Consider the following 23,186-nt stretch of genomic DNA (forward strand, 5'->3'; position numbering starts at 1 on the left):
GAAAATTTGGAACAGAAGGTTTTGTAAGGGTCAATGTTGAAAAAATTACCCATGCATATGTTTTGTAAATAAAAAGATATAATAAAAAATTTTAAATAAATTTTAAAAATTTATCCCAGATTCCAATTTCTACACATATTCTTTCCTGATCTTCCCAGCACTAGTATCCTATGCTAAGACATTAGAATATAGCAGAAAGCTGTAGATATTAGCCAGCACTCAGCCATTTAACAAATGATCCATCCATTAAAATTGTCTTGGGCAGAGAGGTTAAGTTACTTGCCTAAGGGAACATAGCCATTGGATTAGATACCACCTGAAACCAGGCCTTCCTGATTTCAAATCTTTCTCTATGTCCATTACTGAGAGGTTAAGTTACTTGCCTAGGGGAACAAAGCCATTGAAAGAGACAAACCATCTGAAAGGAGACATTCCAGATTCTAAATCTCTCCTCTAAATTTTATTCTAATTTTTATTTTATTGTTGTAATTTTATTTATGCCTTTTCCTCACACAGAATTTGAATAAAATTTATTAAATACTGCTAGTCCCATAGTAGAAGGGATTCATAGGGTGTAATACAGTGTGTGTGTGTGTGTGTGTGTGTGTGTGTGTGTGTGTGTGTGTGTATTTCCTTTGGGAGAATGTTTTAACTGAAGTATTTTCAGAAGCAAAGATGGCGCTGAATTCTTTATCATCAAAAATATCCAAATATCCTCTCCTGTGTCATCTTTGTCCATGTCTTTCTATATATGCTCCATAGAGGATTTACCCAGTTCTCTGAAGTCTTTTCTCTAGATCTTTATTTAAATAGAAATAAATTCTCCAAATCTGTCACCAACTCCCCCCCAAAAAAAGAAGGAAAAACTTAAAATGTGTTTAATATTCAGTTACTCTTACCCCCAGCTTAACCTGAGTTAATGATTGTTGAAAAATATAATCAATAATGACTCTGACACAATTTATAGTGATAGAGCAAAATATAACAAGCTGTGCAAGGGTTTAGCCTTGCATTTCCAAACCCATTAAGCAATGCCGAGTGTCATACTTCAATTCATCACAGCTCAGTGAATCTGAACCTTCAATTAATAGGTAATTTTTTTTCTGACTTTTACTTTGAAGAGACAGGGAGAAATGATAAAAACAAAAACAAGTTCATAGAGAGAATCTGTCCAAACTAAATAAAAAGATAATATAACTACCTGAGGATCAGAACCCTGTGTTATTTGATCTATATGACTCTCCCAGAGCTTAACTCTGTGCTCTGCATATAGTAGTCATAGGATGATTAGACCATAAATTTCAATTTGAAAGAGACCATTCAATGCAGAATCCTTCTTGTACAAATGAAAAATTGAGGCCCAGAGAAATTAGGTGATCAAGTCCCAATGTAATTAAATGTATCTGAACAAAGGTCCTCTGACTATAAATCTGCTATATGAAGCCGCTTCTTGATTATTTTCCCCTAAGAAATGTTTGGATACATTTTTTTTTTGAAGTTGAACTTCTGGTTGCCTTAACCATAGAGAATAACAGAATCTTAAATCTAGTTGCTGTTGTTCAGTTGTTGCAGTCATATCCCATGATCCCCTACTTAATTCATGATTATGAATCATGCTGTTTCAGAATCTCAAGAATTCAAAGAAACCATTGTTCTATACCTCAACAAAAATTATTTCAAAAATATTTCGAACAAGAATTCATTCAGCATCTACTGGGAGACCTCCAGTAAGGGAGAACCCATTACCCCTAGTGATGGGGAGACTCACTACTTCCCCTTCCACTTTGGGAAGCTCTAATATTAAAATGGTTTTCCTTATATCAAACTGAAAACTTTTTCTCTATAGCTTCTACCCATTCTTTCTAGTTCTGCCTTATGAGGCCAACCGGAACTAAACTAATCCCTATTCCACATGACAGCCCTACAAATACCTGAAAACAGCTATCATATCCACTTTGAGTCTTCTCTTCCTTAGAATAAATATCCCCCAGTTCTCCAATTGATCTTTAACTGTAATATTCTCCAGTGCTCTCATCATTCATTAATAGTCCTCTTCTGGACATATTCCAGCTTATCTCTAATTTTCCTTAATGATGGTGTCCAAAACAAAACACAGTATTCCAGTTATATTCTCATAAGGACACAATACTGTGGAACTGTTTCTTCTGTTATTCTGGGCACTCTGCATCTTAATGCCGCATAGATTCTACCATTAACTTTTCCTGTATTATGCCTTATTCATTTTTTTAAATAAATAGCTTTTATTTTAAAAATACATGCAAAGATAATTTTTAACATCATTCTTTCAAAACCTTGTATTCCAAATTTTTCTCCCTCCCTTCCCTTACCCCCTCCCATAGACAGCAAGTAATCCAATATAGGTTAAGCATATATAATTCTTCTGTACATATTTCTATATTTGTCATGCTGCACAATAAAAATCAGATAGGAAAAATGAGAAAAAAATAAAAAGCAAGCAAACAACCACCAAAAAAGATGAAAAAAATTATGTTATAATCCATATTCAATACTGACAGTCATACTTCTAGATGCATATGGCTCTCTCCTTCACAAATCTATTAGAACTGGCTTGAATCATCTCCTTGTTGAAAAAAGCTATATTCATCAGAATTAATCATCACAAAATCTTGATGTTGCTGTGTACAATATTTTCTTAGTTCTACTTTTTACTGAGTTTTCAACCCACTACACCTTCTTGATATTTTTACAGATTTCTCCACCTCCCCCATACTGCATTTATTAAGGATTAGGACCCAAATATAAAATTATCAATTTATTCTATTAAATGTCATCTTGTTTGATTTGTCTAATTGCCAAAGCCACTTAAGATTTCTCTGGATCTGGACTATTATGATTCATTGGTTTAAATGGGTTAAAAATGGGTTCTTCCTTACTGGAGGTCTCCAAGTAGAAGCCCAATGAACAGTTGTATGAAATACTGTTGAAAGGATTCTCATTCAGGCAATGAGTTCAAACAATAGTCTCTTCTAAGTTTTAAGATTCTGTGACTGTATGAGTCATAATCATGAATTAGGTAAGGAATAGGCCTAGGACAGCCAGGTGGCCTAATAGATTAAGTGTGCAGCTGTTTGTGATCCTTTGGACCATAGCAAGTGTCTATGGGGTTTTCTTGGCAGAGATCCTGGTGTGGTTTGCCATTTCCTTCTCTAGTGGATTAAAGTTGAGATTAGTTTGACTTGTCCAGAGTCACACAGCTTGTAAGTGTTTAAGGTCAGATTTAAATTCAGCTTTTCCTGACTCCTGACACAGCACTTAGTTCACTGGGCTGTCAAGATGCCTCTGAAATAAAGTCATTAAGTCATTTCAGTCGTGCTATTCAGTCGCTTAACTAATCCAGTTGTGCCCTCAGATAATACATACTGTCTCCTCATGCTCCCCATCTTATTTACTAAAATAGCATGGGAGACTCTTTAACAGTGCCCAACATTCCCAGCTTCTTCTTAAACTCACACTCCCAGTAGTAAAAAACAGTATCGTACTGCTAGAAAAGCAATGGCATCTATTGCCATTGAGGCAGCTAGGTGGTACTACAGTGCACAGAATCCTGGACTTGGAGTCAGGAAGACTTGAATTCAAATCCAGCCTATATATTCCTGGCAAGTCCTTCAATTTCTTTACCTATAAAATAGAGATAGTATCAACTCCTAGTTTGCAGGGTTGTTGTGAGATCATACACTATTTGACATAATTTTATAAAAGGCTTAGCACAATTTCTGATTCATAGTTAATGTCACATAAATATTCCTTTTCTTATACACATTGGTACAGTTGTCTGTATGTAAATAAAGGACAATGAGAATCCATTTCCCAGGAAAATGAAAGCTCTTTGAAGGCAGAGATTCTAGCCTGTACATAGTGTCTGACATATATTAGAAAATTAATAAATATTGTTGAATGAATCATGAAGCATTTCAGGACTCTAAGTCATTGAAAACACATTCTATTATTTCATTGCTTATTAATTCAGCAACATGTCAGGACTTTCAGATGTAACATAAAAGCTTTTCTTATTAATCTGAACTCGGAATATTCTGAGTGAGGTTTCATATTATGCTATAGTTTGCAGCATTTATTAATTATTATTATTGATATATATATATATAATATTGATTATTTAAAAACTGATGGTAAAGATAACCCAAAAACAATTATATACAATTTGATAATTGAATATAAACAAAGACAAATTCATTTTAATATTAATAACTAGCACTTTAGAGAACCTAGATGGCTGCACAGTACATAGAGTACTCCTCATAGAGTGGGAGGCCAAACTGCAGGAAGACTCTTCTCTCTGAATTCAAATCTGGCCTTAATCACTTACTAGACTTTGGGCAAATCATTTAATTTTATCTGTCGCAATTTACTTAATAGTAAAATGATTTGGAGAAGGAAATGCAAACGCTCTTTGCCAAGAAAATCCCAAAACGGGGTCATGAAGAGTTTGACACAACTGAAAAATGACTGAACAGCAAATATCCAGTCAATTAAGCTACCTCAACATTAAATAGCAAACATACCTTACTGTAGGCAAAATGAATAAGAAGCTCCCTGCTATTTGGCAAACCATCCTCAAAGCCAGGAAGATATGGGCTCAAGTCCCCCTTCTGACCCCTACTAGCTTTGTGATCCTGGCCAAGTAACTTAGCTTCCCAGTGCTCTCAGCAATTCTTTAAGACTATAAGTGCAGAGAAGTACCAGCCTTCTTTAGTAAAGAGAGTCTCCTAAACCCATAAAATCCCCAATGCATTTCCTAACTGTTTGTGCTACACACACTGTGCTGTGTGCCAGCAGAGAAGCAGAGATGGATGAGACATATTACTTGTTTTCGGGGAAGTTGTATTCTTTAGATTAAAAGATACCTAGACACATGTAAAAATATCTAAGAATTCAAAGTAAAATTAGGTAAATGCTTGTGTAAAAAAAGATATCTGTGTATTCATATTTACATTATTCTTTTATGTTTGCAAATATTATATGTATGTATATAATATATGATGTATAATGTTAATTGCTCTTTATAACCACCCTGTGAGACAGTTTACTATCATTAGCTCCATTTTACAAATGAGGAAACTGGGCTTCAGAAAAACAAAGTGACTTTCCCAGCTAGTAAATAATCTAAGGTAGTATTTGAAGTCAGGTCTTCCTGACCTCCTTATTCACTATGTCATAAATTCCAACAAAGGGCTCTCTATAAACTTCAAGGAAGGAGAGTTCATTCCCAAATGAGGAGGGCGGGAAATTTCATGGATGAAAGCTGATACTGAAGCTAGGTCTTGAAGGACAAATAGAATTTTGTAAGGTAAAGATTATATGAGGGCATCACTAGCACAAAGAAAATGGAAAGCAGAGATGTAGATAAGGAAAGGAAAGCGTTACATATACACATACATATGTATGTATCCATGTATCCATTTAAATGTATGTGTATATATATATATATATGTATATATATATATATATATGTATATATATATATATATATATATATATATATATATATATATATATATATATATATATATATATATATATATATATATATATATATATATACAGTGTGTGTGAATAGACATATATACACACATTTTTGTTCAGTCACTTCATTCATGAAATGGCTCTTCATGACCCCATTTGATGTTTTATTGGCAAAAATAATGGAGTGGTTTTCCATTTCCTTCTCCAGCTCATTTTACAGATGAGGAAACTGAGGTAAAAAGCCAGACTTGAACTCAGGAAGATGAATCTTCCTGACACTCTATGCACTATGTCACAATGTATCTTCCTTACATATTAGTTATTGATACTGAATTGAATTGAATAGCTAGTGTCTGAAGCTGGATTTGAATTCACAAAGATGAGTTTTCCTGACTTAAAGTCCAATGCTCTATTCGTTGTTCTATTTAGCTGTCCTATATATAAATATACACACATACATATGGATATATATAAATATATGTATATATTTTATATATATCCATATGTATGTGTGTAATTTATATATATATCCATATGTATGTGTGTAACATACATAAATATTCATATGCAAATACATACATACACACACGTTTATGTATACAACCACCTAGCAATTCACTTTGGCTATGCCAGGGTATAAAATAGTTTATTAGTATAAAGCCTACAAAATTACAATGTTTGCAGATTTTAAAGGGAGGCCCATTTTCTCCCAAATAATCTCACTATGATACAAAATAGGGGTTATTATACAGATAAAATCTATATGTGAGGAAACTGTCAGGAATTCCTTCCTTAATATTTGTACTAAATTTGTTTGGTGTAGAAATAGTCTGCTACAGGAGAAAAAATATTTAGCTGGAGTCAGAATGTGATAAAGCACAGTTTTTCTACTTAATATTTGTGTGACCAAGTCAATTCATCTTTTAGGGCTTTAGTTTCATCATCTGTAAAATGAAATAGTTGAAATAAATGGTTTCTAAGATTCCTCCTAAATCCTATGAACTGACACAATGATTTCCTATGAATTTTCTGATCTGTAGGATGATGGTGTCAAGGGTAAATTAGGTTTAAAGTCTCTGCTAGTTCTCTCATGGTCCTATTACCCCAGACGACTATTTCTTCATGTTTTATCATAGAAACCCAAAGTTTAGAAGGGACGTCTGGTCTTCCAGTTCAGCTCCTACTTTTATAACATCTAGGACTCCAAAATATATATTTAGATGGGCCAGCAGAGTCTCAGATCAATCACTGTTATTAGGTTATATAACTGTCTACATCATAATTATCATTTTATCACAGCTTATCCTTGTGGTTAATTACACTCCAAGAGTGGGGGAAGAAAAGCATACCCCACTAGTCCTCCTCTACCTCCTTCTGGGTCAGCACACTTATAAGAATATTCCTCAGCTCTCTGTACCCTTCCAAACACTCTGAAAACATACATGAGTTGGTTCTTCTCTAATCCCATAAACCATTTCTGCTCAAAGGCTATAAAGTTGTCTTAAGCTACCAATAATAGTCATTGCTCTTCTTTTTCCTTAAAAACCCCAGATTAATGCTATAACTATGTGCCAAAAAGCAGCCCTCTAATTCTATTGGATCTTCATTATTGCAGTACAATCCATACCAGTGAATTCCATCCACAATACCCTTCAAAATGGATTGTTCATCACCTAGTTGACAACTTCCAATAACAATGAACTCACAGCCTTTAGAGGCAACCCATTTTGGTTTTATACAGTTCTTTTTGTCAAAAAGTAGTTTTTTCATATTAAACTGAAACCTGCCTTCCCATAATTTTCACCTCCTGGTCCTACTTTTATCCTATAGGGCCAAATAAAACAAGTCTAATGCCTATTTCCACACAACTTCAAATATCTGAAAGCTGCTATTATGTTACATGTCTCCAAGTCTTATCTTCTCTCAGTGAAAAAATGTTTTCCTTCTGCAGATCCTTGTGCAGAATAGATTCTTTCTTCGCCATCTTGATTTATCTTAAAGGAAATGAGTCCGTTCAACCACTTAAATTGAGGTCTAAAACTAAACATGCTACTCCATTATGTAGTCTTGGGCAAAATGTCACAACATAAGCAGTTACTGGATAAACAGCTGGACCTAGAATCAGGAAGTCCTGAATTCAAATCCAAGTGCAGACACGCTGTGACTTGGGGTGAATTCCTTAAATTCTGCCTTCCTCAGTTTTCTCATTTGTAAAATAGGGATAATAATGCCTATTTCCCAGAGTTGTTGTGAAAAAAAATAGATATTTATGAAGTGCTTTTTTATAGCTTAAAGCATGACATAAATGCTAGCTATTATTACTATTATCAGATAAGATCATCCCCTTCCTCATTATGAATACTAGACATCTAATAATGGAACCTAAGATCACATTAAGACATATCAATGACATGAATCAAGATTTCAGTCTTTTAAAACTCTTTAAAACTAAGCTTTTTAACGTGAATCTCTCTCTATTCATGTCTTCACCATCCATTGCATACACAGTTTACTTTTTAAAACAAAATTGTAGGATAAAGTCCTGAAACTTTTCATACATTCCTTTTATTAGCTTCTTATGGTCATTCCAACCTATTGAGATCTTATTAAGTCCTGATTCTATTATATAACGTCTGAACTGTCTCTTCCAACTTCATGATACTGACAAATTTGATAAGCACACTCTCTATACCTTTATCCAAATATTTAATAAAGTTGAATAGAACATGGTAAAGAATTTTACCAAGAATTTAGGGAATTAATCAATATTCTACAGATCCTATGATTTAAGAATAATTGTGCGATCATGCAGTCAACAGGACTCTAACCTACAAGGTTGTGGAGAGACACTGTCAAATTCTTTAGCTGAAATTCAAATACACTATGTGCATGGCATTGGATGTCAGCTTAGAAGGACATCTCTATTTGAGTGCCCATGATCTGTACTTGGCCCTGTACTATTTAATATATTTATCAAGTTGTAGGATAAAAGATATGCTATCATATTTGCAGATGACACAAATCTGGGAGGGATCCAAAAAGATCCTGATGGGCTATAGCATAGGGCCAATGCTAATGAGATGAAAATTAATAAGGACAAATGTAAACTCTTGTCCTTGGGTTTTAAAGAGCAACTTCACAAAGGTAAAATGGGGGAGGCATATCTAGAGAGCAATTTGTCTGAAAAAGTTCTGGGAGTTTTCATCAAAGCAAGCTCCATATAAGTCAACTGGGATTTTGCAGCCAAAAAAACTTGTGTAATTTTAGGCTACAAAAAGAGAGGCATAGAGAGCACCATGCCCTACTTTTAACCTGTTAAATTTACATCTGGATTGCTGCATTTCTTTTGGCTGCTATACTTGTAAACTGTAGAATATCCATAACAGGGACACTAAAATAGGGAAGAGTCTTGAGACCAGGTCACCTAAGACCTTATTAAAGGATTGGGAATATTTAAAAAGGGTATGACTTAGAAACTATATACAATCTGTCCAAAAATTGAATGAGCCTCCTTTTCTATTCAGTTCCTGACACCTTTTAAATAAAGATTTAATGGGCACTTTTCAGTTATATTGTAGAAGGAATTAGAATTGAACCAAATTGCCTAAGGCATTCTCCAATTCTGAGATTCTATAATTCTGTGATTCCCTTTATCTTTTCAGTCTACTAACCCTACCCAAAACAAAATAGGAAGTGAAATTTCTCTGGAATGAACTTTTACTAATATAACTTGGGCTGGTTCTGTTTAATAATCATTTCTGAACCTAATGTATCTAGGGTATGAGGTATGACTCTTAGATTTCCCAAGACTTATCAAAGTTGATGGCCAGTACTCATTTGAAGCAATTCATAAGTATAAATGAAAGAACTTACAAAGTTTTGCTATGAAGTTTTGGGTTAGAAATTGAAACTGTTAGAAAGATAAGTCATAGTGGAAGGTAGGAACCTCAGAAGAAAAAGGAAGATATAGGAGAAGTAATTTACATAAAATTTTACTTTTTCCCTAATCCCTTGGAAATAGATTTAATAGTAGCTTTACTTGATCAAAGGATTTAGGCAGTTTAATAAATTTTTGGGTGTATTTCCAGATTGTTCTCCAAAATGGTTGATCAATTGTATCAATAATGAATGTGTCCCAATTTTTCCACATGCCTTTAAACATTTGTTGCTTTGCCCTTCAATCATTTTAGCCAATTTGATAAGTGTAAAAATGATATTTCAAGTCAAATCAAAGATGATTATGGAAAAATGGAAAAACCTATATGTGCTAAAATATTTATAATAGCTCTCTTTGAATTGGCAAAGAATTGGAAATTATGGGGATGCCCATCAATTGGGGAATGACTGAACAAGTTGTGGTATATGCTTGGGATGAAATACTATTGTGTTATAAGAAATGATGAGTTTGATGATCTTAGAAAATTAAGGATAAACTTGCACAAAATAATGAAGGGCAAAATGAGCAGAACTAAGAGAATGTTCTTTACAGTAACAGCAGTGTTGTTTTAAGAACAATTTTTAATAACTGTCATTTTTTTACTATTATAAATACTCAAATTAAACAAAAATGCTATCTGTATCCAGTGAAAAACCTGATAAATAGAAGTATGCATAAAGTGGTTTTACATATGTGTATATATGTGTGTGTCTAATGATAGCCATCTCAGTATGGGGGGGAAGAAAAAAAAGGAAAAATAGAAGATTACATGACAACTTTATTATAGATTTAAAAAGAATAGCAAGTTGTACTTATTAGAATTGCATTTTCATGCACAATCATTTTTTTTATTATTATACTCTGCTAATGGCTAAGTTCTGTGCTGGGTGCTAGTGAAATAATACAAAGAATGAAGAACATACTAATTGGAAAGGAACTCACATTTACTAATAATGATCACACAGGATCTAAATCCAGGTTTCCCAATTCCAAGTCTAGCACTCTACTCTATACTCTATATCAGGGCTTTTTAAACTTTTTCCATTTGCAACCTCTTTTTGTCTGAGAAATTTTAACATAGGTGTTCCAGTTAGGGTATATAAAGTAGATATACAAATCAAATATTTATTCATAATAAATCATAGAGAAATTTGTTTTTAAGCAATTTTTTGGTATACATATAATTTTACTATTTATTAAAGATGAAAACAAATTTGCAAACTAATGAGATGGATATGCATGCTTAATTTTTTACATAAACATTTAAATCTTGGTAAAATATTTGATACCTTTTACTGTTGGCAAATTTTTCACAACCCCCACATTCAGTTGCACAATCCTATATGGGATCATAATGTACAGTTTAAGAAACTTTGCTCCAAATAAAAGAATCAATGGGGGGGGGGGGAAATTTATTAAACAATTACTGTATACAAATAATTGTACTAAGTGCCGAGCATACAAAATGAAAAGCAAGATAGTTGTTGCTCTCTAGGAGCTTACATACTAATAAGTGGATATAAGATGTGTGGACATTTTTTGAGATGCAAATTAAATGATTCAGTGATTCTTAAGGAGCATCAGCAAAACAGATGGTAATGCATTTTCTTTAATGTCATTTCCATTAATAAAAACCATATCCATTCTAATGTTAACATATTTCTAATATTGCATTTGACAGTGCCAAGGACTTTGTTGGTGAAAACATTTTTTTTCCAGGATCTTCAGTCATTGTGGCTGCTGAGGCAGCAGGGGCCTTAGCATCCAAAGAAACGGTTTCCAGGTCACATCTCCACAAAGATTGCTTCCCTTTTGAAATCCACTCTGATTTCTCAGGCTAAGCCTGTGGTCTGAAAAAGGAGGGAAAGGAAAAATGTTTCCATTTGGAAAAAATAAAAGAATCAAAGAATTGATAAATGTTACTAAGAATGGCAAGGGTAGGATAACAGAAAACTTGTCATCAAATGTCAGAAATATTCAACTCATTTTTCTTTTAGTTTTTTTTTCTTTTCCTTTCTGACAAGAATAATAGTCTTTTTACTGGAAAGGGTAAAAAATGGTTAATAGAGAGTCAAAAAAAATATAAATGAAAATATTCTAAGACAACCCCTACTTATATCCAATAAGTAAAACTCTAGAGTCCTGGATAAACTATATGCCAGATTATGAAAGAACTCAATGATGTGATAACTAAGGCACAGTCAGTGATTTTTGAACAAGTAGAAGAACAGAAGAGGTTTGAATCAGAAAAAAAAGAAATGTTTCAATTTTCAAAGAAGGAAGAAGAGGAAGAAGATAGGCTGCAAAATATTGATTCATTAGTCTGCTTTCACTCCCTAGAGAAATCCAGTAGAATACTCTTAAAGAGATAACCTCTCATTATTTATCAGTGGAAAAGCTATAATGATCACAGTAAGAATAGATTATGTCTGACGACCTCATTTCTTTTTTTGATAAAGTTACATTAGTTCAGAGGAATACTTTAGACATAGATTGCCTTGATTCAACAAAAGCATCTGTAGATAATTTGGAAAGACGTGGGTTATATCAGAGCTTCTTCAATTTTTCCCCTCACAGCATCTTTTTTGCTCAAGAAATTTTTACATGAATCCAGGTATATAGGTCTATAAAATATGGATACAAAACATTTACTGATAGTGAATCATAATTTCATGACCCCCTACATTTAGTTATGCAACTCAGGTCACAAACCACAGTTGAAGAAACTTTGCATTAAATGATAGTATAGTTCAACAGATTCAGAGTTAGTTAAGGGATTAGACTTCAAAAATTCTTGTTTATGAGTTAATATCAACTTAAGAGGAAAGTCTCCAACAGAATATTCCACATACTTGTTTTTGGTCCTCTACTAACAACATTCCATCTTGGATTGAAAAAGGTAGCATGGTTATAAAGTTTGTATATGATGTGAAGCAACATAATATATTAAATAATAGGATCAAAAAAAAAAATCTCAACAAGCTAGAATCTTGAGCCAAATATAATAAGACAAAATGTAATAGAGAAGTACAAGATCCTCCACAAATTAAAAAATAATAATAATAAAGTTCATAAGGACCAGCCTCTTTCAAGGTTCAAATAAACCTATGAGAAGACTTCCTTAATTATCTTACTCTTTAATGTTTTTATTGCCCCAAATAAAATTATTTTAAATTTATTTTGTGCATTTTCTATTTATAAGAGGCAGCATAGTATTCTGGATAGTAAGTTGGTCTTAAAGTCAGAAAGACCTGGATTCAAGTCCTATCTCTGACACTGAATGGCAATGTGATAGAATAGGTGGCCTCTGGTTGTACTAAGAAACTTGCTAAGAGGAAGTTGCAAAGTGAATCAAAAGAGGAAGTTCCTCTCAGAGCACTGCTAAAATCAAAGATAGTATCCAAAAAGGGTTTGGTGTTTGTTGATTTGTTTGTTTTTATTTTCTTATCTGTGCATGTGTTGATTCCCAGGACAGGGACTATTTACATTTTGTCTTTTTTTTTTTTTTTTTTTTTATTTCCCCAGCTTTTTTTTTTTAATTCCTCAGAATCTAGCACACTTCATTTCACAGAACTAGTGTTTAATAAGTGCTTATTTAATTTATTTTAATTAAGTAACAAGGAGAAAATTCTGTTTTGTATCTAATTCTCACTAATAGAAAAAATTGAGGAAAAATTTGAAGGGAAATCATCACTCCCTCTTAGTGTTTATAATATAGAAGAAAAAAAATTAAACTGAGGATAGTTTTAGCATATTCTCTAGATTATGGTAGAATTAATGACAGAGTTCTGAAGAAGAATAGCTTGAATCTTACAGACTAAAGTTCAACAAAGAAAGCCAACAAGGAGGGATAGGAAGTGGAAGCATAAAATGCTAAAAACAGAAAGGAAAATGATTCAGATATAGAAGAAAAACAAAACTGTCTTAAGAAACTTGCAAATTAACTTAAGAGTCCATCCCTGAGCATTTATTTAGTGCCTACTAAGCACAGGCACTGTGCTAAGTATTGTAGATACAATGGGAAACAATCCTTGCCTTATCTTTTGCCACAGTGCCTGGCACATAATAGGAACATTATATAATCTTTTTTAATAGCATTTTATATTTACAAATGCATACAAAGATAATTTTCAACATTCACCTTTACAAAACCTTGTGTTCCAAATTTTTCTCCCTTCCTTCCCCCCACCTCCCCAAAACAGCAAGCAATCTGATATAATTTAAACATGTACAAATCTTCTAAACATATTTGCATATTTGTCAGCATATATAAATTGCTGATGGGGATCAAGAAAGATGTCAAAGGTAATATTTGAACTGAGACTTGAAGGAAATTATAGATTCTAAGAGGAGGGCATGTATCCTAGGCGTCAGAATGACCAGTACAAAGTCAGGGTCTAAGAACAATGAGAGACCACAGAGACTATAGTTAATTCCAATTCAAAATTCCTTCTATGATAGCTCAAACAAGTGGTCATCCTGCTTGAAGACCTCAAATAACAACATAGGAAAGACAAACAACTTTGAAAAACTTAAGTTTGATTAATTCAGTGACCAATAATGATTGTAAAGGACCAGTGATAAGGCATCCTACCCATCTTCTGATAGAGAGGTGAAGGAATCTTGCTAAGGAATGAAACATACATTTTTGTGCATGGCCAACTTGTTACAAGGATTTTGTTTCTCTTTCTCCCCCCACCCCCAATGAAAGAGGGGAATTTGGAAGAGAGAGAAAAAAAAATACTTAATTGAAAAAAGTTAACTTTTAAGAAAAATACATGATGGAGATGTGATCTAGACAATTGTATAATTATATGAATTTGAAACTGGTTGAATGGCTAGATTTGAAGAGTATTCATTAATGGTTCAATGTCAACTTGGCAGGAGGCCTCCATTGGAGGACCCCTGGGATCTGTGTTTAATCTTGTGTTAATGTTTTTCTCAGCGATTTAGATAAAGGCATGCTTGTCAACGTTTTAGATGGCAAAATGCTACAAGGGAGAAATACCATTCTAAAGTCCGTATCCAAAAACGATCTTGACAAGCTAGAGCATTGGACTGACTATAATAGGATGAAATTCAGTAGGGATAAATATAAAGTCTTGGTTTCAAAAAAATTGACTTCACAAGTATAGCATAGCAAGCAATTTATCCAAAAAAGATTTGGGGTTTCAGTAGACTGAAAGTCAACAGTGTGATGAGATAGCTTAAAAAAGCTGATTCTATCTTGGGTTGTTTTAAGAAAGGCAGACCTTCCAAGAATAAGAAAGTGATAGCCTCTCTTTATTCTGCCTTTGTCAGACTTCATCTGGTGCACAGTTCTCAGTTCTGGAAACCACAATTTAAGAAAGATATGGAAAAACAGTAAGCATCCATTGGAGGGCAACCTAGAGGGGAAAAGGGATTGAGATCATTATCATGTGATAGTCAGATGTAGGAATTAAGGATGATGTCCTTGGAGAAGAGAAAATTCAATGGGGACATTAGCATTATCTTGAGGTATTTGAAGAGTTATCAAGTGGAAAAGGCATTAGGTTTATTTTGTTTGTCTACAGAGATTATAACTAGGGCGATGGTCAAAAATTCCAAAAAGGCAAATTTAGATCTGCTGTCAGGAAAAAACCATCCCTCTTTGGAGTTCTTCAATTAGAGACTATGTATCCTTCTCTTTCATAGGTTACTAGGGATCCAATATGGGTTGGATTCAATAACCAGCTTAGGTCCCTTCCAATTTTTGAAGTCTGCTTTTGTCAATTTATCAAGAAGCAAGTTTAAGCGTAATGTAAGGAGTAAGTTCCCAACAAAAGAGGGATTTGAGGAGTGACTTTAGCATTTCATAGGTTCCTCTATACTAGCAAATCTAAACCACCACTTGGCAGAAATGTAAAGGAGGCATGGGTTTAACTAAATGGCCTCTGAGGTCCCTATTATTTCATATTCTGTATTGGGGTTTTTTCCCCCCTAGAACTGGATATGGTCTATGGAACCTGAATGGTTTTGATCACAAATGGATATTACTAATTTCTAACAAAAAAGGACATGCATTGGGTTCTTTGTCATTGTCAAATCTCAATATGAAAACCAAATGCTAACATCAGTAGAAATCACTTATTATCCATTCTGTAGACAGCATTGTTACTTGTTTCTTTTCCTCCCATTTCATCTGAAAATAATTTTAAAAATTCAATCTGGAGGAGGGGTTTAAACCCACAATGTAAAATTTAAAAGATGAAGTTCACAGATTTGCCCTTTGCTTCTACCAAACATCACTGCTGCAGGGAAATAATGAACATTTTCTTTCTACTTTTAGCAATTTTCATCTTTATTTCTCCTCAGTATCATGCTCCTAAAATCACTTCCCAATCCGCATCTTATTTCATCTTTGGAGCCCAGAGCTGAGCCATTCATTACTGATTTGAAGCCTTTTAAAAACATAATGATGTATATTGTGTTCCCTGTATCCATGAGTGGTTGTAAAAGCCCCACTAACCACAGACAACATGAACTTTATAAAGGCTCTTCATTTTTTCACCTTCACTGGTGGTTTCTTTCTTTATCCTTTAAGAAAAACATGTCAGTGGGACCTATCTTATTTAGATTCTCTGGAAATTTTTCTGAACTTGGTCATTCCAAATAGGACTCCAAAGGGGATTCAGGCATTAGTCCAAGCAACTCCACATTTTTAGAGGACCAAAAAGGAAAGTGAAATCTCAGTTGTTAAGTTAGTTTCTTGTCTGCCTTTCTTAAGAAAAGATTCCACTTTTTTAATAACTCCTGTAAAATATCATTTCCAAATTCCTTGAGGTCAGGAATGTTTTGACTTGCTTAAGTAGGGGTTTTCACTGAGTTAATGCTGTATAACTACTCACTGAAGAGAATTATTGTGATTGGTCAGCTGTAGGACAGATCCAAGGAGGGGCTATGAAACACAGTCAGTAGACATTTTTTTAAGCACCTTGGGCACAAGACTGTTATGCCACAGTTTTCTTTTACTGTCCAGACCCAGTTTCCCTAATTGTCCTATTCAGTTACTCTGCCTCAAGTCATAACCATTCCCCCCTTCTACGTTTGATAGGATAAAGGTCTTTATCTTAGACCTTAGGCTATACTTATTCCCTCTTAATGTTTGATGGAATAAAGGTCTTTATCCATTTTAGACATCATTAGAATATCTGGAGCCTCTCCAGTACCTCCCACTATGCCATTGTTCTTGTTACCCTATAAAAGAATCTTTTGTATCTGACATTCCAGCTGGGTTCTTTGAGAAGATAGTCTCCTTCAGCCTTGGGACCAACCATGGATCCATTTGGTCCCAGTAAATCTCTCCCATTTAATAAATTATTGAATTGTTCTCTAATCTCTGTCTAGCTCAGTTTCTCTGGCATTACAATACTAATATCTGGGAATAGGAAATTCAAAATTAAATAGCTTCTTTCCTCAGGAGCTTATATTTATTTAGGGGGAATACAATATGTTCAGATATTAATATTGGTGAAAATATATGCAGAATAAATATAAGGTAATGGGAAAAGGCACTAGCAATTGGGAAGTGAAGAAAGTCTTGATGCTAATGATGGTACTTAAGGTGGGGTTTTGAAGGCAACTGTGAATTCTCAGGTAGAGATGAAGGAATACATTTCAGGCATGTGGAACAGAAACCCAAAGGGGTTTGACAAGTTGGGAGAAGGGAGAACTGTACATGATTCTCTCTATACAAAACTAATCCAATGCTTGATCTCAGTTGAATTCCTGATAGCTTATTTGAAAAATTCCAGTGGTCTTCACTATGTTAATTTTTTTTCTAATATCAGAACTTTCCCCCTCAAACACAAAAAAGTTTGCTTTGTCTTTTCTAGTAAGAGGCACCAAAATCAAAACCAAATAATAATATACAAAAATATTAGCCATAACATAACACAATATCAAGAAGCAACTGATTACAGTGGTAAAATACCAGCCTAGTCAATCAAATTATAGCTTCTTGGTACCCATAAGACATAACTTAAACTTGAATTACTACTTTTTAAAAACTATCATTCATAGAATTTAGAAACAGAAAAGCCTTTAACATTTGTACAGTTTAAATACCTCCCTCAGCCTTTTCTTTTAACAATTGAGGAAACTGTTTATGTGATTATTTATGTTTATGTGAGGAAATTATGTTTATGTGAAAAGGTTTATGTGATGTTATGTTATGAGGAAATGACATCAAAATCACACAGATAATAAGGAGCAGAGCTAAGATTTAAATGCAGAGTCCCTGGCAACTCCAGAGCTTTTTACCTTGTATCAATCAAGCTATGAAAAGTGTACTGATAAGCATTATTCAGAAATGTTTATAGTGCTACAGGCAGTTCAAATGCACCATGGGGAATACTTTTTGTATGGCCTTAACTATCTGAACAGTTGCCACAGCCCACTTCTCTCTGCTGCCAGAAAATCCCTGCCCGCCTCCCTTCTGTTACATAGTGATATCAGGTACTCTCCTAGCTGAGTTAGCCATCAAAGCCAAGCTTATGAAAAGCTTCACTTCCCCACCTCCACTCTTCCCTCCACCTCCTTCCATCCCTTACCTCTCTCCTCCTTTTCTCTCTTTTCCCTTCCTCTCCCTCCCCCCAAAAAGCTGCCCACTCCCTATATTCCCCATATTCCTGCCTCTGGATGACAGCCATTCACAGCCCTTCCAGCCCACAGGTAGCTTACTTTCATTTGGGTGTTTCCCTTCTACCCTTCTATAAATGGTAATTAAACACTTTCTGCTGGCAAACAGCTCTGAAAGTTGCCATGTTGTTAACAATTTGCAACTTTCTCAGTAACTCCACTTACTTTAACACTAATAAGGACACAACTTGCTAATTAACGGGATCTGAAATGAATCTGAAAACATCTTGTTTTAATAGGAGGTTACAAAGCACTCTCAGTAAATTCACCAGTAAAATTATTCCAGCTTTTTTCTTTTCTGTTTTTCTCCTTCCTGGCTGGGTTTAATCACTAGAAAGTATTCTTCTAATTAGCCTAACAAAACCCATTCCACCAGGTGTGACCTGAGCCTCCACTCTAAGGCGGGGCTTTTACAAAAGAACTTTGATCTATCCAAAAATGCCTGGGGTGATGGAGGAAATGAGGAAAGAGGTAAGTTTAAGAGATGAGCCCACACTGAGATATTTCATATGCCATTTTCAGGGATCAGCAACTTGATGTAATGGAAATGTTATATTTGGAGTTAGAAGGCTTGGGCTCCAATTACTAGAGAAATTTCTAAATGTAAAAAATTGTATTTTGTGAATTATTGGAATATTATTGCACCGTAAGAAATAATGAATATGATTTCAGAGAAATGTAGAAAGTTATGTGAGCTGGTGTAAAGTGAAGGAAGAACCAAGAAACCAAAATATGTGACTATGGTAATGTAAAGGGAAATAAAAAAACAAAAATCGAATTCAGTATCATTATAAATGTCCAAACTTAGTTCTGAAAAAGACATGAGAAAACATATCTTCCTTTCTTTTGATACAGAACATTATATATACTGTCAGATTCAGCTGATATGTTGAACAATTTTGCTTTTCTCTTTTTTTTTTACTCTTGCATTCTTTGTTACAGGGAATTATTCTCTGGGAGGAGGAGGTGGGAAGGATAAATTTGAAAATGAAGGTGGCACAAAAACAAGATATCAATAATTCTTTCTTATTGGCCTAGGGTTACACAGTTAGGATGTGTTAAATGTCTAAGATCAGATTTGAATTCAGATTCTCCTGACACCACTGTGGGAATTCTATCTACTATACCATCTAGCTGGCCCCTCAACAATTTTATAAAGAGAAGATTTAGACTCTAGCTGCACATCTGTTACTAGCTACTTAATGAGCTAGAACAAGTCACTCTTTGAGCTTAACTTTCTGCATCTCTACAATGGTGCAAATAAATCATATCATACTGATATAACATAACAAAAGCTCTGAATGTGATGTCCGAGGCTCCAGATTCAAGCCAATCTAAAGACAAATCATTTTTAGGGCCATGCTTTCCTCAGCTGTAAAATGCAAATAATACAGTAGTATGGAAGCTCCTTAGCTTAGTGTCTTACATATTCAGCATTTGGCCTAAAGTAGTAGCCAGAGCATTGATTCCTCTATCATTAGACCTGGACAGAAAAATATTGCCTTCTACACTGTTTGTGTTACTTGACGGAAGCACAATCTGTCCAAATTTCAGTTTTCTCACCTACAAAATGAAGAGTTTGGACAATGGCATCTGAGGTTCTAGACATAGGACCCTGTAAAAGTATTTTTAACTCGAAAAATGAGAAAATATTTTTTCCTGACCTACATTATTCATGAGAACTAGGAGATTATATTCATAATATCACAGCATTTAAAATTGGAAGGGACCTCAGAAATATAGAACTCCTTCATTATATAGTTAAGGAGACAGACCCAGACAGACTAAGCAACAGAAAGACCTTTAGTACCATAATAATCTATCACTGTGAGTTATCCTTGTTATCATTCTCTCATTGCAGGTCTACAAGTGGTTTTAAATTCCATCATCAAGGCCATGGTTCCACTGCTTCATATTGCCTTGCTTGTGTTATTTGTCATAATCATCTATGCCATCATTGGACTGGAACTCTTCATGGGGAAGATGCACAAAACTTGCTACAACCAGGAGGGTTTAACAGGTAATGAAATATGAAAAAAAAAAAAAAAAAAAAGACCATTCACTAGCACAAAAGCATACTGATGCACTGCTATCAGAGCTTTGAAATGAGTGGACCAATCCCTTGAAATTTTAATTCACTGAAGAAAAGTGATTTAACCCTTTGACTCCCCATCTATACTCCAAGAATTTAAAAGACAGAAACAAAAATCCCATCTATATTAACATATTCCTGGTACTATTATTTATGTCAGCGAAGAAATGGAATCAAAGTGAATTCCACAAACCAGAGGATAACAGGAAAAATCAAAGTATAAGAATATAATTAAATATTATGGTGAATATGATGGATTCAGGGAAATGTAAGATTTGTATGAACTGATGAGCAAAATAAGCAGAACCAAGAAAACAATATGCACAAGATTATAAAACTATGGGTGAAAAGATCATGAAAAGTAAGTTTAATTTTGAATGATGGAAAAATAAATAATGGCCCAGAAAAAGCGATACTGAATGCCTCTCATGATAGAATGATGGGGAATATAAGAACAAACGACATACATTGTTAGACACAGTTTCTATATTCATTTTCTATTAATTACTTTTCTTTGTCACGAGGGATATATGATACTTGCACTTTGGGTTTACTTTTAAAGCTAGATTCACAGGTTAGTACTCAAGAGGCTATTTATTCCTTCCAAAGTCTTGCAACTAGGACACATTTCCCCAGTGTAAATCATGATACCTGGGTTATGGCTTTATAATTCAGTTAATAGACTTCCCATAGGGATGGAAAATTAACTGAGAAAAAGAAATTAACAGACTTTTCTAGTCTCTCTTATTTCTTTATAAAAACAGAATTAATTAAAATAGCAAAAAATAATAATAAAATAAGAAATACTAAAATAAAATAATAAAATTCACCTGTATTTTAATCAAATATTATGTTTAAATAAAATGTATAATTAGAATAAGATTTAAAGAAATGTAAAAGAAATCATTGTGCCTAAGTACAATTATATCAATCAATCAACAAGCATTTGTGAAGTTGTAGAGTTTCTCTGAATTAACTTTACTAGACAAGCTAATTACATCTCCTCATAAGATTCTCGGGGTATCTCTAAGGGTTCCAAGTGTGCCTTTTTCAAATGTTATTGACTTGAACCCCCCATTCTGGCATTCCTAAACCTTTGCTACCAATGAACAGTATCCCAGTTCCATTTAACCAATTAATATCAATTAGCTTTTACAGAAAGATATTTCCTTTGAAGATGTAACCAAAAAAAAAAAAAAAAAGTATAAACATTTTCCTCCAACACTTGGGAACATACTCTCTACTATACTAGGAATCATGGATTTAGACTTAATGTAGTTTCCATAAAGTATTTGCCAACCAGCTTCACTTCCAAATATGCTATGAGCAATGGAAAGATGAATCTGCATCTTTGCTGTACTAAGGAGATTTCTCAGGACTTTTCTCTGTACCTTCTTGGCTTTCAGCAAATCCCAAAATAGACTCCAGCTATGGACTTCTGCAAAGTTGTACCTCCCAAAGTTGTAGACATCCTTAATCTCTTTCACCTAAAGTAGAAATGAATGGACACAAAGAACAGGTCTAAATTCGGGGGCCCATGCTAATATCTGATGAAAAAGATCCAAATCCTCTCCTCATCCAAAAATCTACAGTGTGACTCTTTCCTCAAGCATCAATAGGGAAGAAAAGAAAAAACAAAACAACAGCAAGCCTCTTGCTTTGATTGGTATTTTAAATGCACACCATTTCTGGCTATACAAGCCAATCAATTGATTATTCATGACATGGTCAGCTAAACAGATCCAGTTATAGAATATCTGCACATGCTCCAAATTGACTATAAAAGGTGGTCTTTACACATTATCATGCCTTTCTAGAAGCAGGCTCCTCAGTCTCTTCTTTGTGGAAATTAAGTCAGGAAGGAAGAGAAGGAGAGTGAGGGAGGGAGGGGGGAGAGATAGGGAGGGAGAGAAGAAAAGAAGGAAGGAAGGAGAGAAGAAAGAAAAAGAAAGAGGAAAGGAGAGAGGAAAGAAAGGAGAGAGGGAGGGAGGAAGAAAAGAAGAAAGAAAGAAAGGAACAGAAGGAGAGAGGGAGGAAGGAAAGAAAAAAGAGAGGAAAGAAGAGAGGGAGGGAAGAAAAAAGGAAAACTCTCTACTTTTATTGAGCTTAAGATAATAGAATTAGAGAATTTTAGAACTAAAAGGAATCTTAAATTTCATCTTGCCCAACTAGAGGTTGAGTCTTACTTGCCCACGGTCACATAGCAAGTTATTATTCACTAATCTTTCACTTTTGTCATCACTGCTTAATCAAATGCTAGGTTTACCCAGATAAGAGTAGAATACTTTATAATTTAAGAGTCAAAATGTTCCCAGGGCATGTGTACAACATTGGCATTTGGGGGTGGTGATATAGTTCAACACCAAAATCCTTTGCAGGTGGCTTTTCTAATCTAACAACAATTTCTCTCTTTAAAAGCCTTGAGATTTCATTTACCCTTTTTGTCTGAACCAAAGGGATAAAACTAGATGATCTCCAAAGTCCCTGTCTGTTCTAATCCTACCAGCTAACAGGAACATTTCTTCAGGCTTCTAACTTTTTCTACAGCTCTGTAGATGGATAAACACAAAAAGAGAAATCTTATAAACACATACTACAACCCCTTGCTAGCAAAACAAGTGTTTATCACTAGCCCTTTCACAGCCAGAATAACACTTTTCTTCACCTGCCTCTTCTACCTTTTCTTTTTCCTCTTCAGTAGACTTCACTTTTGCTTCTTTTCTCATAATCATTACTGCTTAAGTAGTTTACTCATTAAACACTTTCCTTAGTTGTGCTTCCACTTGGATGCACAAAATTATTCACAAAAGACTTTCTAAAAGGCTTTGGCATTACAAAATTAACAGCTGATGCTAGAACATAACGTTTAAAAACTTTTAAAAACAGAAATTAAGAATTTCAAATACTATGCTAGGAAGAGATTCTCAAGTTATTTGTATTACTGAACTTAGGTTCTTTGGTCATATATGATCT

At 34.2% G+C, this 23,186-nt stretch overlaps 1 protein-coding gene and 1 long non-coding RNA gene across 2 annotated transcripts in view; one reads left to right on the forward strand and one right to left on the reverse strand.

Moving 5' to 3' along the window:
* The window catches only part of CACNA1C (calcium voltage-gated channel subunit alpha1 C), a 799,944-nt gene that overhangs the window by 501,917 nt on the left and 274,841 nt on the right, over positions 1-23,186 (forward strand). The window contains 1 exon segment of the mRNA XM_074269400.1: positions 19,983-20,141. Within this exon segment, the coding sequence (XP_074125501.1) occupies positions 19,983-20,141 (159 nt within the window).
* Positions 10,221-23,186, reverse strand: part of LOC141543716 (uncharacterized) — a 46,252-nt gene continuing 33,286 nt past the window's right edge. Inside the window, exon 2 of the long non-coding RNA XR_012482498.1 lies at positions 10,221-11,310. This is a non-coding gene — a long non-coding RNA (uncharacterized LOC141543716). The remainder of the gene's footprint in view (positions 11,311-23,186) is intronic.

Source organism: Sminthopsis crassicaudata, chromosome 5 (genome assembly GCF_048593235.1).
Source record: "Sminthopsis crassicaudata isolate SCR6 chromosome 5, ASM4859323v1, whole genome shotgun sequence".
Classification (NCBI taxonomy): domain Eukaryota; kingdom Metazoa; phylum Chordata; class Mammalia; order Dasyuromorphia; family Dasyuridae; genus Sminthopsis; species Sminthopsis crassicaudata.